An 18,558-nucleotide genomic window follows, 5' to 3' on the forward strand; every position below is an offset into this window, starting at 1 on the left:
GGGGCTACCCGTGGATGGTTTTTGGGACTAACGAACAATATTTAATCTAAATGTACAATTTCCAGACGTGACCCCCGGTTTTTTACAACAGATTCGTGATTAGGAGGCCAAAATTAGTTAGTATACCGAAAATTAACAAAATTACAGACTTTCTCTATATTGTCAATTCTTACCTCAAGTTTAAGCATGACATTTTTTATCCATGTTTTCATGAGAAAACTTTTTGCAAAGTTCCGAGTTAGGAAGTTTTAGCACCAGCATGGTAAATTTACAAGTATCTCATGAAACACTGGAATCGCATTTCGATGCGTGTTTGTTTTCGAATTTTGACAACACGACTGTGTGGGGAGGTTATAGAATGAATGAAAACATCAGTGAAATATTAAATGCCTTCATAAAATCGATCATGTAGAAGTAAATTTCATACATTAAACTACCTTGATAATTTTGGTAAGTAGCAATCGCCCAGAATTATTGACTTCTTTCACTCGAGAAATGCAATGTTGTGACCTGCATTTCGTTTATCTACAGCAGTAGATGTGGCGTTAAATCTGGTTATTATTTCATGGAAATGGTAAAAACAACATTGTAACCAGCTTGTTGTTGCTTTCAACGATGCAATGAATACAATTATAAATACCGAATTGCTTGCTAATTACTCGTCCGTGTTGTGTTATGCAATAATTATTTGAAGGAGTGGCTGTACCGTTTCAATACAAACGTTTTTCTTTCCCTTTTCTGCTTTATCTCTCTTGATGAGTATCAACATTAATCCGAATTATTTTTACTAATAGCAAAACACAAATTGAAAAAAATAGTAATGTCTGTCTTGATATTTAAAATAGCTTTGGTTTCAAAGAGGACACTTTCCACTTCAATGTATCGCGTTCAAAGATCATTTATTAGAACAATAAATAACCCTCTTCTGAATAACCACTCTACATGACTGATTTAGGAGGGTGGTACACAGGGGCAGATGCTCTCGATAGATGCTACTAAGTATTATAAAAAGTGATGGCACCATTATGTTGCAAATGAACAAAACAAAAAGTTTCGAGCAACATAAAATAGAATCCTGCAAAAATATCCTTTTCCAGACGACCAAAGTATACAAAAACTGAATTAATCCGTACTGTATCTATTTGACATTGAACTGTGCTGCCACCAAAAATTAAATCTAGGCCATCTAGATTACAAGTCGATAACATTAATTGTACAATAATAACATTGGTAAGATTCTACTTTACGTCCTTTTCCTAAGGAATATGTGTCATATATCATTAGAAAGCTTATTGTATAAGGAATTCAACGATGTAAATCCCAAAGCGAGGAAAAATTACCTGGAGGAGGAAATCGATAAAAACTGATTTTGTCCGGATATGCGTAATTGAACTGACTGAAGAAATTTTTCGATGATGAAGCACATATTTAGGGGTGAAATGAGTGCTAATGGAACGTAATCTAACAGACCTAACTTAACCTCGTAGGCATACCTCGTCCCCGTGAATGGTTCGTGGGGATATCGTGAATGGTTTGTGGGGCTACCCATGCATGGTTTTTGGAGCTAATGTGAATGGTTTTTGGGGCTAACGTGAATGGTTTTTGGGGCTAACTTGAATGGTTTGTGGGGCTATCGTGAATGGTTCGTGGGGCTACCCATGAACAGAGAGTGTAAAAAGAAAAAGGTACTTACCCGAAGAGATGCTGTCTAAGCACAGTTTTAAATGATGCACTAAATTATTACTGGGGATAAACATATTTTACACAATCTACAAGTTTTGGGAACCTGTTCTTCTTCAATCACAATACACACGCAAAACACACCGCGAACGCGAAGGAGCAATCACCACGCAGAACGCAAACGAGCAATGCACACGCATTGACACAAAGAGAAGCCTGCAGTGTTGTTAACTCCCATTGGTTATCACCAAAAGGCAATAAGGACGTAAAGTAGAATCTAGCTAACATTACACCAGTAGAAGTGGTGGATGGTATTACTGAGTTTGCCTTCTCCCCTTGCAGAACTGAATAGAGGCCAGTGAGGGTGCCAGGATTTATCACCTGAGAGAGGAATGAAGCTGTGATGTTGAAAACACAGAAAACATGAAACATGCATGCATGCTTTAGTCATACCAAATACCAATTATCAACTTTTTAGTAGACAATATGCCAACGAAACTGAAGTGACATGTTTAATTTTTGTTTTTTCCGCAACAACAACATATTTTGAAACTTGATATTTTGTCTTACACTCCAAGAAAGTGGTCATACAGCGTATGTTGTGTTTTTGAAGGTACAGTGTGACTGAAATCAATAAATGAAAAAAAAAATGGAAACATTTATTTTATAAGAAAATTTATAATTGAGTATCATAAATGGGACTTTAATGTTGGTTTTGTTTATGCATATTATTTTATTGTGATTTATCGTTTGAAAGTAAAAAAAAAATATTGTGCGCTAATAGTACGTATTTAACACTTCGAATTGCCACTGTGCATTTCTCAATTTGAAGTTACATTTCTATGAAATAATAAAAAAAATACTAAAAATACATTACTTGCCATAGCTGGTTTCCTTGAACCTAATCCATGTTGTAAACACGCAGCATTGCCAGGTCGAACTTTGGTTTTCAACGGGAATATATATGCGAATTTTTAATAGGATTCAACTTTTTTAAAATCATGTTTTCATTCGTATATTTTCATGGGTAAACTTTCCGTATCCGGAAAATGCCTGAAACTCTCTAATTCTGTCTCTTTCAATATTCCTGCTTACGTATTCTGCATTGAAAAACATTGCTGAAGGTGGCATTTTGCTTTTTTCATGGAAATAATTTATATTTTCGACGTATGAAGTAAGTTTTGTTCGTTTCTTTTTCCCTTTGGTAGCACGCTAAATGGCGGTCACAGTTTCACTACCGTAGTCAGCATGCAGTGTTTCCACCCCACTATGTAGCCCCACAAACCATTCATACATAGCCTCATGTACCATTTCCAGTAAGGTTAGGTTAGTTAACGTTGGGTCACGTTTAGGTTAGAATAGTCAAAAATTGGTTTAGAAAAAAAATGCATATCCCCACACACCATTCTTGCATAGCCCCACAAACCATTTGCAGAAACGTACCTTCTTCAGTTACAAAACACGTGTTTGGAAACACTGACCGGGATGGTCACACATTTATATCGAAAAATACATTATTTACTGGCAAAATTCAATGAGCGATGCGAGAAAACACTTCCCCGAACTTCCACAAGTCTAAAGAAACTGCATTCGGTAAGTAATTTCTCCTGTAAATTTTAAAAAATCAGTTTTCCGGACATGAAAAGTTTACCTTTTACATGTTTTCATTCAAAGGGACTCTATAGAAAATGGCAGGGCTACAGGGGAGGGGGGGGGTAGGTCAGTTAACCCAGGGGTGGAGCCCGGAATGGGGGGGCAATTAATACTACTTTCTTTCCACTTCCAATTATTTCCTCACCTTAAATTTTACATTTCTGGAATCTTTGATTCATACCCTTTGCAACGATATATCAAACATATTTCTATTAAGAAGGGTCGATTCGACATCCTTACCTCTAAGAGGGATTTCACAGTATTTATCTAATTTTTATTTTTTGTTGCAGGTGTTCCAAGATGATGTAAATAAATTGATAAAAAGTGTGTGAGTGTGTACATAAGCAGCAAAATGAGTGCCCCTAGATTTGTGAGGGGCACAAAGAGCCGGTTCTTTTTATATGTGGGAATGTTAGTATTTTTTGGTGTAGTAGTGTACGTCTTCCATGAAACCCAAATGCATTTGGGTGAAGTTCAAAAGACTGCTGAAAAATGTCAACAGCAACAAGAATCGCTTGCTGCGCAGCTACAAGGTGAGAATTCAGTTGTTTTTTCTGCTTTTTTGTTTGTATTTAACTTGCCTGGTGTCCAGGTTTTTTCAAGCACTGTAATGGGTTTATGCAAAATGACCCTTGCTTCAGTTTTAAATGTTTAACTTTTGTTTAGGCAGAAATTTTCAGAATGGCTAAGATTTTGAACTTTTGATTTATTCAGAGGAGCGAATTTACAATATCGGAAGTATCTTCAATTCCTTTCAAATTCGGCATACTCACTAATTTTGGCCTCGTAATCACGAATCTGCAGTTAAAATTTGGCGGACACGTCTGCAAAATAAGTCGAAAAAAGTGTGTCCGTGAATGGAGTAAACACCCTTGATTTATGAGGAAAACAACTATTTTTTGCAATGATTAGCGTTTCAAAACTATGTTTATGATGACCCTTAATTTTAACTATGCTTGCCTAACCTAACCTAATCTTACCGTGAATGGTTCGTGGGGCAAACATATTTTCCACCTTTACGCAAGATGCCATTTTCTCACATGCAAATCAACGCTCCATGCAACGGGTCTCACTTATTGCGCAACACTTCAGCAATGTTGTGTTATGGCTATGTCATAACACAAGGTAGCAAGACCATTTTGCGGAAAGGAAGATGTCTTCATATCAGAAAACATGGTTTCCATGTTAGTGTATGAAGAATCATAGCTGTAATTGACAAGGTTATTTCGCAATTTCTAGACGTGACCGCCAATTTTTAACCAGATTCGTGATTACGAGGCCAAGATTAGTGAGTATGCCGAATTTGAAAGCAATTGGAGATACTTTCGGTATTGTAAATTCATACCTATTCAGATTATTGTCAGTCACCAACCTTCATTAAGATAGCACCTTGAAACTTATAATTCTTTGCCCACAAATCGAGCTGGTACCAGTGGTGACAAAGAGGGGGGGGGGGGCAGGTGCCATCCATTTTTGCAACTTTTGCTCCTGGACTATGCTAAACCTTATATATCAAGAGATAGTAAACTGTCCTTGCGCCCACCCCAGTTTTGGAACCCAATCGCCGCCACTGGCTGGTACTACTGAGTATTTAGGTTATCAGTATTTTAGATTTTTTTTATTGATTATTTGTACATTACACATTCCTTTTTGTATATTTTTTTCTTTGAAAAAAATTGTTCCATTAAGACTTTTATGAATGTGAGAAAAATATATTGTAATATATATCTGGGCATTCAATGAAAAGTGGTCCTTCTCCATCTAAATAACAAAATGAATGAATCTGAAAATTATTATTGTTTTTCATGGTACTAAGGTTTAGACATTCGTGAATGCATATAATTTGCACATTTCACCAATAGAAATTACTCCCATCTGTTCTGCTTCACAGAAAAATGAAGTAAAATATTTGCTACATTTGTAATGCTTCACACACGTAACTCACTTTTGTTAATACTTTTCGTGCATTCAGCCTGTGTCGTCATACTCAAGTTTTATTTTTTTTCATTTGTTAGCGGACACTACAATGTACTTCGTAGTTCTATGAAATTGGTTCATTATGAATATTTTAATAGGATCTCATGTCAAGAAGCTTAAAGTTTGGGTGTAAAATTTCACACACGTTACGTGGCCATCTGCGGAAAGAGGATGTTTTGTAGATTTCAGAAAACTTTGGTAAATAATAAGTAATGGAAACATTTTTTTTGCATGATTTTTTTTTAAAAAAAAAACCTGCAAGAAAGCCCTGTCTATATGTAAAAACACAATATTTTGAGGTCAATCGAGTAACAGGTAATACTTTGGGCACATTAAGAAAAAATATTTCCACTGTCTCTTTTTATTCCCAGTAATATTTGAATACAAGGTCCGATTAGAGAAATCCCTCCAACAAGAGAAAGCTGATCACCGACATTCAAAAGAGGAGTTACAAAATCAGATGGAGGAGGAGAAGCGTCATCGAGAAAAGGACAGCACAGAATTTGAAAATAAGTATTCGTCACTTCAAAGGCAGTACAAAATGCTTCAAGTAAGTGGACATGGTTTGGACGTTTATTGTTTCGGTTTGTTGCATCATAAGTTGTTTGAAAGGAATAATGTTGTTTGTTGTTCAGGTTTATATTTTAATTCGTAATTTGGTTATTTAAAGTTGACTTTCTACCTCTTTAGTTAATTGTGATGATGACTCATGATTAGATTAAATTGATGAAGAAACAAGCAGAAAGACACACTCATGTCTTGCTTAACCTTTGGTCAATATGCGAGGGATATTTTTTAGGTAAGGTCCTTTTTGCCAAAAGAACAAAAAAATCTATACTGCCGAAGGTTTATTGAAAATTTATTTTCTATCAGTTTACATGCCTCGATCTCAGTGGCGTATGCTGGGTTTAAAACCTGGGCTATCTCTTTTTATCATAATGTTCAAATGGAAGGTTCTTTTTCGTTCAGTTTCTTGGATTTTAAGGTGATGTGACATAGCGATTAAAATACATACATTACAATTTACTAATAATTATAAAAATATCACTGTTTCATTAATATAAAAACAATAAGGAAAACATTAAAAAAATTTCATGGTTATTTATAAAATATTTTATTTATTTATTTCTCTCTTATTTATTTCTGGTGGAGATTAAAGCTCTTCCTTTTTCTTACACTCAATATAGAGGCCCATATTGTGAAATATTTATGTAGGCCTACGTGCGAGAATAAAATATACGCGTATAATAAACTTCTTACCTTGAATATTTAATTTGGACAGAACTCCATTCTTCTCTTGGCAACCTCTGTGGTAAAATGGTTATTAGCACAGCGCACTACAACGCCAGGGGTCCCGGGCCCAAATGCAGGCATGGACATGGGTATTCTTTGTGAATGACCCTTCATGAATTTCATCGTATCGTCACTCATTCTCATCGTCGCGATTAGCTAAAGTGGCAGAAGAGCAACGCAAAATAACAAATAAAATCCATTCTTCTCTTCTTTGCGATGCCAGAGGCCTGCATATCTTCACGATTTGAAGTTTATCCTCATGCAAAAGCAGAGTAAATTGTTTCGGCAATAGTTCGTTTATTATGTCATTCATTTTCGTTCACTACAAGATGCAGCACAGATCATTCAAAACATATATACGTAATTCACTCACTCAATACACTTAAGAAAATCCACACAGTAAGAAACCTAATTTTCTTAAACTTCCTTCAACGCAATTTCCACTCGCAAAATTCCGGCCAGTCAGTCTACCCAAGCCAGTCATAAACAAAGCAGCAGAGGGGTTGAATACATCGTAAAGCGTGGTTGAGTTGGGTGAAGGTTAGCGGCCTGTGAGTTCTGCATGTGTTCGATGGGACAGTGTTGTTTTGGCCTAGAGGACAAATTCCCTATCACATGCCAGCCACTCTTTTCCCATTCCTGTAATAGTAGTTTAGTTTCAAAATTTCCCTTACCTGGGAAAATCCCATGCTGGTTAGAGCCTCCAGGCGCTGGCCGGGGAAGAATTTAACCGCTGAAGCCTGGTGGTAGTTTAAAGGAAAGGAGTCCATCCCCATGTATAGAGCGAGTACAAGGAAAACAAACCTTAGACGAAAAATCCCCGTGCAGCCTTTTCTTCTTTGGTTCAGCTCAGGCCATAAGGAAGCATGGTCCATTCTCCCCTCCTCTTGGAGTACGGTGCACAGAAGTCGCGGGTTTTATATCGTTTTCTCCCACGGTCATTATTTGAGAGTGAAGCATCAGTCACATTTGATAGTCGATTATTTTCTGTATTTAATCTGGGCTTCGGCGATTGCCTAGGTAGCCTAGAATATACGTGCCTGCTTGATCTATTTTTCCACGTAGTGTCTATGGTTATTTAAACATTTGTTACAACATAGCATGAGCTTTTGTAGACCCTCCTCATAGAAGACCCCAGTGACACTATTTTGCACAGCATTGACCTTGACATTTGCGGAAATGACAGCATGAAGATTGTGATTCGTCTGTTTTAATTGATTTTGGTGTCTACTGCATGCACAAAATCGTCGATGATTACAGATGGCCGACCTGAGTGCGGCTCATCGTGCACATTCTCCTGCCTGTCCGTAAACATTCTCACCCATTTGTGCACTTTGCTATCACTCATTGTATTGGCGGTAGTACACTTCACAAATCTGGCGATGAATTCCTGCTGCTGCCAAGAACCGGATCACTGACCATATCTCACAGTCGGCGGGCCACTCATTCGTCTTAAACATTGCAATCACACAGAAGCGCACTCACTGACAACATGGCTCAAAGTGGTGTCTTCTTCTCTGCAAGTGATGCTGGGAGTCCGTGAACATGCACAATTACTATGCCTGTGTAGGATATAACGAGTTACTGGCAAACGGACCTTACTTAAATATATCCCTAGTAATTAAAAAATATGACACCAACTTCCATGGTGGAGTAATTATTATGCCTACCTCTGTAGCAGAGGGGTTAGTACAACATATACGATGCGAGGCGTTATGGGTGCGAATTCCCAACCTGCACATGGATGTTATTTATGAGTGTCTTTTCGTCAGTTTCATCATGATGTTGCGATTAGCCATGATTAGGATAGAGTTATTGCACTATGAGGCATATCTGGAAAGTAAATATACATCATGTGTACACTCCTGTTCACATAAAGTGGTACATTTTCTAAGATTGGACAGTTGAAGTATGTTCTACTTTATCTGAATGGAAGTGTACATCATGAAGTGCAAAATGTTAGCTAGGTTGATGTTTGGTCGAGCCTTGGGGTTAGGATAACACAATCACACCTAGCTCAGAGAGGACATTTAAACAGCCATCCCACGCCTTTTCTGAATCCAGACTGACTTAATAAATGTTGCCGCCATCTTGAATTTTTGAGTTTTTCAAAATGGCACCCTGGGGCTGCAAATGGTGCTTTTTCATTGACTCTTTCAGCCCACCGGATAGGATCCCGATCTCTGATGATGATGACAATATGAAACAGGCATCGGCAGGGGGGTTGAACAGGCCCGTCAGTCCCCCAACCTGGAAATTGGCATTGTTCCTTTCAAGTTACAAAAAAAATATGAATGCTTGTTATTTTTAATCTGAATATTGGAAATAAAATCGAGCTATTTATTATTCGAACATAATGATGAATCGAAGAAAAACATTGAGTGAAAAATACAGGAACCAGTTTATGTTTTAAAACTGTTTTTTAAAATTCTAAAACAGAGTTTTATATGACAGGCCACACAACATGAACATGGTGACTAAAATTTCTCCCTAACTTTTAAAGCTATTTCTTGAATGAGGATTGTGAAAGTTAATAACAAAATAGAATAGTTACGCATTTCAGTAGACTAACTGTATGAAATGTTAAAAAATTAAAAAATATACATATGCTGGATATTCATGCATCAGGTGGATCGAGTAAAGTTCTCCAAGGATATAATAATAATAATAATAATTTTCAATAAAAATAGTTTATTTTAATGAGTTGATAGTAGTTATTATTTTTCATTATAATCATTAGCATGATAATAATAATAATAATTATTATTATTTTGACTATTTACAAGTTTTAGCAATTGCTTGACACCCCTTCCCCGCACATAAAATTTCTGGCAACACCCATGAGGTGAAAGAAGAATGCATGATGTGGCTACACACCTTGTACAGTATATCCAATTGATATTTTCTGATACTGATACATTAGCTCAGCCCTAATTGCCTCGCATATGTATAATTCTTGAAAATATGAGTCTGAATGATCAGAGCACCTTTTCACAGCCTTCTTCCTTCCACAGGGCCAGTGTGACGATCTGCAGGAAGATTTCACCAAAGCAAGGCAGTCTCAGCTGCAAATTATTGAAGATAAGAATAAGCTACTATCCCAGGTGCAGGCTATCCAGCAGGAGTTGGATCAAGTCCAGGCGATGAAGGATAAGGAAATAGAAGAACTGAAGGTAATCTTTGTCAGTTTGTTCTGTGTGTGTGAGAATAAGTTATCCTAACCGTTTCCATTGTCTTCCTGGGTTGGCTTAGAAGTCAAGCCACTCAGCAGGGTTGTTACGGGTCCGGGAACCCGTAAACTCGTAATGGGTTCTATTGGGTCCGCTGCAGGAGCGGAACCATTTTTTTTCTCGCACAATTTAAATTCGGTCCAAGTTGCATATTGTTACATTAAAAAAAAAAAGGTTCCTGGACCGTATTTAAGTTCAGCCGGAAATAGGGATGTGACGAAGCTGAAAATTTACCGATACCGATGCCGATATTTAACCGATTCCGATACACAAGATTATTAAACAGAAATGGGATGTTATTTTCAGCATGACAAAAATAAATTTGCTATGTACCAGGTGGTTATAATTAAAGTGACGGTGTTCAGAGTGGTACAGCACGGGCTGTAATGAGAGTAGCAGTCTGAAACTTCGTAGATATGCTAATGAAGCAATGCGCTCGCGAATTATGCAAAAAAAAAAAAAATAGTTCCAATTCTCGCCACCAGGGTAAAACATGGCGCTGTAAGCAGTCAAAACGTGGAATTTTCCGTAACTCTGACGTCAAAGTCGGCGACATTGCCTAACCATTGTGTGAGCTCCCTGGTTGTTGTTGGTGACGCTTGTTGCTTTTTCCTTTAGTAATGTTCATGTAATTCGAATAGTGAAATTGTAGCGATATTTTATTACAGAGAGTATTCTTTTCTGCGATTTATAGTGTTTTTCCTGTAACTATACCAAGTTTTGACTGCTTACTGCGCCATTTTTTACTCTGGTGGCGAGAATTGGAACTATTTTTTTTTTTTTACATATTTCGCGAGCGCATTGCTTCATTAGCATATCTACGAAGTTTCAGACTGCTACTCTCATTACAGCCCATGCTGTACCACTCTGAACACCGTCACTTTAATTATAACCACCTGTTACATTTGTATTGCATATCATATGTATATACATTGTTGTAACCCCGTTTTCCTGGGGTTAGAGAGGTACAGGGAAGTTTCATTTAAACATTTAGGTAGAGCTTAATAATGTTTGATGGCTGAACCTGCTCCGTAGGAGGGTAGAGATATGGAAAGTTGGTGTAAGGTTATTCACGCTTGTTCATACCTGGTAGATGTGTGTGTTGTCTTGTCCTAATGCTTCTCGCAGACCGAATCGTGACAGTTCCAAGGTTCTATCCAGCGACCCTCAGTTCACCAAGCCAAGCGATCCCTTGCGCCTTGTAGCATGCTAGGCAGCGGTAACTCCGTGTTCCATCGTCGTAGTTAGCAGTGTAACGTGTTGTAGTCGGACTAGTTATCCATGTAGCGTCGATGAGTGTCAGAATCAAAAGAGAGCGAGCTCCGGGTAGGAGCTTGCTTTTATCATTCTAGGCGTCGAAAGGTTGTTAAACCTTTCAAACGTGGTAGATCCTGTTTAGATCCACGCGTTTGCCTTTCCAGTTCATTGTCTTACGAAAGTTACAAGTTAGCGCATTCTTGGGATCGCTCGCTGGTCGGACAAGTCCAGGAAATAAGCAAGTGTGAATATTAACATGACGAGGTTTTCTCGGTTTAATAATCTCCATATCTCTACATTCCCCTTGTTGAAATAATCGAACCACTCTGTGATGGTCGACTACCTCGGCCGGAGTAGGTTATATTTAAAAATTAGGATTTATTAACAAATCAAACTCGTAGAAAACCATTACAGGAAATCACTAGAAGAGTCGCATCACCATAAAAAAAAAATTGTAATCACCAGAATAGTCATATCATCAAAAATATTGCAGCTCCAAACACCGTGGAGAAAAAAAATATAAAAACACGTAGAATAATAAAAAAAATGAAAACTGTAGGTTATAGCCTCATATAAACTCAAAAAGTACGAGCACAATTAACTAAGTCTTGAGGCATGGATAAAAATAATTACATAAGTGTGACACTGAACTAGTTTTGATTGAGTGATGACACCACAATAATAAAAAAAAAACACATGTCAGCACAGTGTGAAGAAACGCCGGGAACCGCAAGCGGTTGTAGTTACTGTTTGCTGAGTTCAAAGTACACTCGGCGGAACATACACGATGCTGGGCGGAGCCTTGAGGTATGTTACCTATGGCAACTCTGTAAACTGCATGCCGCCATAGGCTGGACGTGCTGTGCAGCTGACGATAATAAAAAAAACACAAAAGAAAGAGACGTATCTCTAATCCAATATGGGTAGCACCCATGGGCACTAACTTTGGCACTGTAAATGACATATGTTTGTATTAATTGCGTGTGCCTGACGGTACTTGAAGTAGCTGAGCACCGGAACACTTGTAGCCGATGTAAGATAACAATAAGTATCATGTGTCGTCAGTAAACAAGTGCAGGAAGTTGCACGGAGTGGGCGTGGCCTGTCGATGAAGATCGCCGTGACGTCAGCGAAGTTGAGTCTGGAAGTCAAATTTGCGATGGCGCTTTGGGTCTAGAGACGTCCTGGGTAAAGCGCTCCACGTCTGGGTCGCGGCGTAGGAGATGGAAAAATCAGCCATGGGTCCAGACGGGAACGGGTCCTTGTTGGTGCTGGAAGTCCACAAGATCGTTGTTGGTCTCTGCGATGAGCCTAGGTCTGTCGCTCGATGGTACAAGCCGGTGGTCGTCATGGGTCCAGGAACATCCGTGGCGATGAGATAATGAAACAAGCGTAAAGGGAAAAATTAGGAAAAAGCAAAAGGTAGTGGAGCAGATTTACAATAAGTGATGACGGGTTATAAAATCAATTGAAAAAGGACTTTCAGTTAAAACTGGTGAATTATTTTGGGGGGGATGGGAGGTAATATCTAATTTGAATGACGGCGAAGGGGCGTTGTTGCTTATGTGACGTAGAGTTTTTAAGGGGACCTGTTTATGATTAACAGGTTTACATGAGGGAAGTTCGCCGGGGGGGAATGGGGGGGGAATAGGTGGAATAGTCGGCTTAGCCGGGATAGGGGCCGGGGGCGGCGGTGGCGTGACTTGAGGTGCCGGAAGTCGGCGTCCTTTCGAAAGAATGGTGGTACATTGAGTTGGAGTATTAATTTGTTTCGTACCAGTAGTGAAAGGGGCCGGGGGAAGAGGGGGTGGTGTGGGAATGACTGGTGTCTCCGGGGCATGCGCAAGTGATTGTAAAGCAATCGGGGCACTGATGGAAAGTTTCTTTAATTGTTGTTGGGGTGTTGTGACACGTGATTTGTGGGAACAACAGCAAGATATAATTAATAATGCCAATAAAATAAGTATGCCGAGAAGAGCTATTATGATGGATGCGATAATAGCATAATGAGCAGGAGACATCTTGTTGTAGGGGTCTGAAATGAGAAAAGAAAAGGGGAATTCAGCGATAATAGAACGAACTAAGTGATTACGAGACATTTCCTTCTGTAATATGTGTAAATGTCGTTTATAAAAGCAATTGCAAGAATTTTACGTGTATTGTGGACAAAGGTTTAAGCGCCTTCGATTCGCTGCTAATAAAAAAATGAAAAAGAAGTGAAAAAGAGTAAGTAATATATTTGTGTAATAGTTCATTGAAAAATACAGTAGATTGTAATTTCATGGGATATGAGCTATACCATGTTGTATGCTATCACTATTATAATATTAAAGGAGAGAGTGGGAACATTTGCCTATTTTATTATATGCTTTATTAACATATTTAGTGCATTGCAGCTTTCAAAGAAGCAGTTCGCGTTACACCTGAGCGTAAATAAAAAAAATGCTGTGGCCAAAAAGCCAAAAGTTCAAGCAAGTTCTACGCAGTTCATTTGTTCTTTAAATCATTGATCTTGTTCTATCTTAGTTCATTCGTTCTTTATTTCTTTGTACTTTTTCCTTCATTTGAGCGTATATGTACCAGCAAATGGGGAAAAAAAATATTTGCTAGTTAGAATCATAAACACACTAAGTACTTATTAGTCAAATCAGCTAAGTGATATGTTCTGACTATTACCATGCGTTTAATCGCATATTATAAAATAACATGAAAATATCTGTAAAAAAAAATAATTATTAGGCAAGAGATGTATTATAAATGTTCCGACGATTGAAATAGCATTCTATAATCCTGGTCTTGTTAAAAAATAAAAATAACCATGTTGTATTAAAAATAAAAATGAGTTCGTTCCAACGCAGAAATGCAGTGCGAGCACTGGAAGTGGAAAGAGGGAGGAGGGGAGTCGATGAGCGTGAGAAAATGCTGGATCATGGGACGCTAGCATGTGCAATGTACGGAGCGATGAGGCTAAAGAGAGGTTAACGGAGTGGCGTGTTAATGAATGTTAGTGGGGTTTTTATGGCACTAGTCGTAGCGGGCTTTGAGTCTAGAAATAGTAATAGTGTCAGTCTTTTGTTTACTCCTGCCGTCGATGAAAGTTACTTCGTAGGAATTCTCATTAACTTTGCGAAGAATAGTTCCTTTGTACTTATAAGAGGACGCAAAAGCTTTTGACACGCCTGGAGTTGGAGTGGCATCTAGAATCCATACATGTTGTCCTGGTGAGTACTGTATTTGCCTAGAAGTGCTGTCTGCGTACTTTTTCTGCTGTTCGTAACGCTTGTTCAAGTTGTCATGTGCGGTCTTTCGTATGGAGGTCAGGAGTTCAAGTCTCTGTGCGTTCGTCTGGGAAACATTGTCGGGGTTCGAAGGAAGGACAGCGTCAGCTAAGATCCTTGGGTTGTAGCCAAATAAAGTAAAATACGGGCTCTGGAGGGATCCAGAATGGATTGTAACGTTGTGGCTGAACGCTGCGCTAGCTAAATAGTCACACCATGAAGCTTTCTTTTCTAACACAAAGACTCTCATAACTTTCTTTAAGTAACTAAATGAACTTTCAACTAATCCATTCGTGAAATGGGCACAAGTATCTACATATTTTAGTTGTACACCTGTAAGATTAGCTAACTCTCGTAAGAGTAAACTTGAATTGGGCGTTGAACGATCTAAATAGATCGTTTCCGGGATGCCATGGACTAAAAAGACTTTCTCAACTAAAGCTGTTGCTATGTTTTGTGCATCGTGATGAGCCAAAGGAGCTGTAATTACATACCTTGTACAACTATCGACTACTGATAGGAAATATTTGTATTTGTGCGTTTTTGAAGAGACTAAAGGACCACATACGTCAATATGAATTCGTTGGAAAGGAATTTGGGCTGGTTGAAATGTTTGCAGCGTATGCGGTTTAGAACCTTGTGGTTTCTTTGAAATCTGACAAGGGATGCAATGTCTAACCTTATCGTACACAAATTTCTTCATATTAGGGAAGAAGTAGCGCATAAGCATTAAATTATATGTCTTTTGAGCACCTTGGTGACTTCCGTTCATTTTGTGTGCATGAATAAGGTCGAAAACTTGATTTCTTAATGCATGGGGGATACAAAGTCTATCCCTATTACCAGTTTTGATTTTATTAGTCCTGTATAAGACTCCATTTTTGAGTACATAAGAATACGAAAGCTTTTCTAGTTTAGGGTCACTAGCTTTATCTTTGTTTTCTAATACGTCAATAATGTCTCTGAAATAGGGGTCTTTACGTTGTTCTGAACTAACATCAAAATCTGCTGCTTGTGCATGAAATACTTGATGAAAGAATAAGTCATCATCATCATCATCATCTTTCTTGTCAAGATTAGTCTTGTCAAGCGGTAAACTTGCACGGGAGAGTGCATCCGCAAGTTCATTTTTACTAGCGCTGACATGCCTTATTTCGAAATCAAAATTCTGAAAATAAAGGGCTCTTCTTCCTAAAATAGAACTATGGTGTTTAGTTGAACGAAGATAAGATAAGGCTTTGTTGTCTGTGAGAACCACAAAATGTTGATTCATAAGAAAAAATTTGAAAGTTTTCAAAACATAATACGCACCTGCAATTTCGAGTGAAAATGTGTCAGCTCTTTTCTCTGTGTCTGTTAAGGCTCGTGAACAATAGGCACATGGATGTAAATTTCCTTCGTCATCAGGCTGTAACAGCGATCCTCCGATGCCAATTCCGCTCGCGTCAATGTATACATATGAGGGGCGTTTAGGGTCATAAGGGCGGAGGATAGGGGCGGACGTGATCATTTCTTTCAGTGTTTCGAAGCTTTTGTGGTGTTCATCAGTCCATTGAAACTTAACATTCTTTTTAAGAAGCTTGAATAAACATTCTGTTGGTCCTGCAAAACCTTGCACAAATCGTCGAATGAAATTGACAAGTCCTAGAAAACTACGAAGCTTGCGTTTGGTGGTAGGGGTGGGATATTCCAAAATAGCTTTAAGAATGTGTTCTGAAATCTTAACTCCCTTTTGAGATACCAAATTACCAAGGACTTTAACTTCGGTAAAAGCTAGCCTACACTTAGAGGGTGATAATTTAAGGGATGCTGTTCGTAACTTTTGAAACACTCTGTCCAGTATGTTAAGCATGTGTGGGAGATTTGAACTGTAAATAATAATATCATCAGTGTAAACAGAAAGTTCTGAACTGTCTATTCCGCTAAGGGCAAGTTCACTTACGCGATTCATTACACCGGGGGATGTTTTCAATCCCTGGCATAACCTAGCATACCTAAAACTACCCAGATTGTTAATAGAAAAGGCGGTAATGTCCCTAGAACGCTCTGTTAATGATACCTGAAAGAATGCACTGGACAGATCTAGAATTGAGTAATATTTCTTTCCAGCCATCTCTGTCATGATGGTTTTTATGTCTGGGGATTGTAAGGAAATCGGAGCTATTATCCGGTTTAGGTCGCGGAGGTCAGAGATAAAACGGTAAGTCCCATTGGGTTTCTTAACTAATAGGACTGGGTGTCGATAGGGACTCCCTTCACAGCGTTCTATAACACCTTGGTCTAGTAATTTCTGAACTTCCTGTTTCATGGGTTCTCGGTAATGAAAAGGAATAGGGTAGGTTTTGGCATACACTGGGGTGTCATCTGTCAGTTTGATATCATACTCCAAAATATTAGTTTTAGTCAATTTATCCCCTGGCCAGAGAAAAATATCTGCATACGTGTATGCGAGCTTTAGGATTTTTTCTCTTTCTTCTCGGGGAATATCAGGGTTAACTGTGAGGAGGGAGGGGTCAAATTTCTTTTGACTGTCACTAAGTTGTTGCTTTACTGTAGTATTTTCATTACAAGAGTATGAAAATGCAACATCTTCACTTTTTTCCCAAACGGAAGTAACGTCAGTTAAAATTTCACATGTCGATATTTCGCCTACTATTGTGTCACTTTCCAAAGTGATTGTGGTTTCCGTAGGGTTGTGTATGTGAATGACAGGTGACTGCGGGTTTACTGCAGCATTGGGAAGAACTACTGGATGCTGGCTCATAAGGGAAGCAGATGGGGTAAAAAGTACAGGCTTAGGGGTGTTAGGTGTCGTAGTGGTAATGTTCAAATTGATATAAGTCTTGGATCGTGGACTTAACTGAACTGTGTCTGAAAGAGTAGCTTTTCCCTCATACACATTTACATTCTCAATTTGGGTAAATATGTCATGCGACAGCTGGTGAGTCTTGTACTTTGATCTTAAAATACTATAATTAGGAGTACGTCCTAAATGACAAAGAGTTATTGTATTGTCTTTTAGCGACATTTCGCACCTTTGCGTTCGTAAAAAGTCATTTCCTAAAAGGGGAGGGACGTTAGTTGAATCTACTATTCTAAATGGGTGCGAATATTTACGCTTTCCAATTATGATAGGAAGAACTACAATTTCAGACACACTCAGTTTCGATCCGGACACACCTTGGATTGTGGATTGTACTTTGTATGTTTTTCTTTCAGTAGGGAGAAGATGGGAAGGATAAATTGAGATTTGGGAACCCACGTCAATAAGTAAATCTACCTGTTTTCCTTGTATGCTACTATTAATAAAGTATAGGCCATTTCTCTCAATTATAGGAACTTTATCTAATCTGGTATTATCTTCGATTTCGTCCCTGCAAGTCGAAGACGATTTTAGTTTAAATCACTGTCTCGTTGTGGCTTGTAAAAGCAGTTGTCGCTCTCGTGATTATAACGACCACAAAACTTGCAGGCTGAGGTATTTGCATCGTCGCGATTAGCCTGATCTCGACGTTGGAACCTCTTGTTACCATTACTTCTGAACTGGCCTCTTGAGTTCGATCGAAAGTTACCTCTGTGATTAGCTCTAGAATTATTATTATTTCTGTAGGAAGAGGACTTATTATTCCCCTTGTTGAAACCTCTGTTATGTGCGTTTTGATTAGCCGTCTTCGCAAATTCCAGCACATTTGAGCAAAGATTGAAAAGAGAACTGGCGTTCATCTCTTCGGTTGAATGCAAAGCTAAGGTCGACATTTGTGACGAAAGTTTGTTTATTTCATCACCAGAGGTAGCATTTTGAGCGTGTTCTACTCTGGGTACGGCTGGTATCGCCGCGCAGCGGGCACTATCAGAACTCGGTACAGCAAACATGCCAGATTGTAACGCTGAGAAACTGGGTGCTTGATAGGTCTGGGAAGGAATTACAGGAGCGGGCTGTGATTGTAGACTTTGGACTTGATGAGTCGATGGTGGGAAAAAGGGAGATGGACATTGGTTGTATGGTACAAAGTGCTGAGTCAAGGTGTGAGAATTACTGGGGAGGGGGGAATAGACCTGTGCATGCGAACAGCTGTGAAGTGGTGACGGGGTGAATGTCTGGGGTAAGCTTGCCTGTGCAATTGCCTGATCTATTTCCAATTTCTCTTCCAACATACGTGAATTAATTAATGACTGCTGGCGTTCGAAAT

The 18,558-nt window shown here is 38.7% G+C and overlaps 1 protein-coding gene across 2 annotated transcripts in view; it reads left to right on the forward strand.

Moving 5' to 3' along the window:
* Window positions 1–317: 317 nt before the first annotated feature.
* The window catches only part of LOC145996145 (uncharacterized), a 71,476-nt gene continuing 53,235 nt past the window's right edge, over window positions 318–18,558 (forward strand). For both annotated transcript variants that reach the window (XM_083132481.1, XM_083132482.1), the window contains exons 1-4: window positions 318–450; window positions 3,624–3,866; window positions 5,682–5,860; window positions 9,618–9,776. In XM_083132481.1, coding sequence (XP_082988607.1) covers window positions 3,686–3,866; window positions 5,682–5,860; window positions 9,618–9,776 — 519 coding nt within the window. In that variant the 5' untranslated portion in view covers window positions 318–450; window positions 3,624–3,685. The remainder of the gene's footprint in view (window positions 451–3,623; window positions 3,867–5,681; window positions 5,861–9,617; window positions 9,777–18,558) is intronic.

The sequence above is a fragment of the Lepisma saccharinum genome, chromosome 12, assembly GCF_977018435.1.
Source record: "Lepisma saccharinum chromosome 12, izLepSacc3.1, whole genome shotgun sequence".
Lineage (NCBI taxonomy): Eukaryota > Metazoa > Arthropoda > Insecta > Zygentoma > Lepismatidae > Lepisma > Lepisma saccharinum.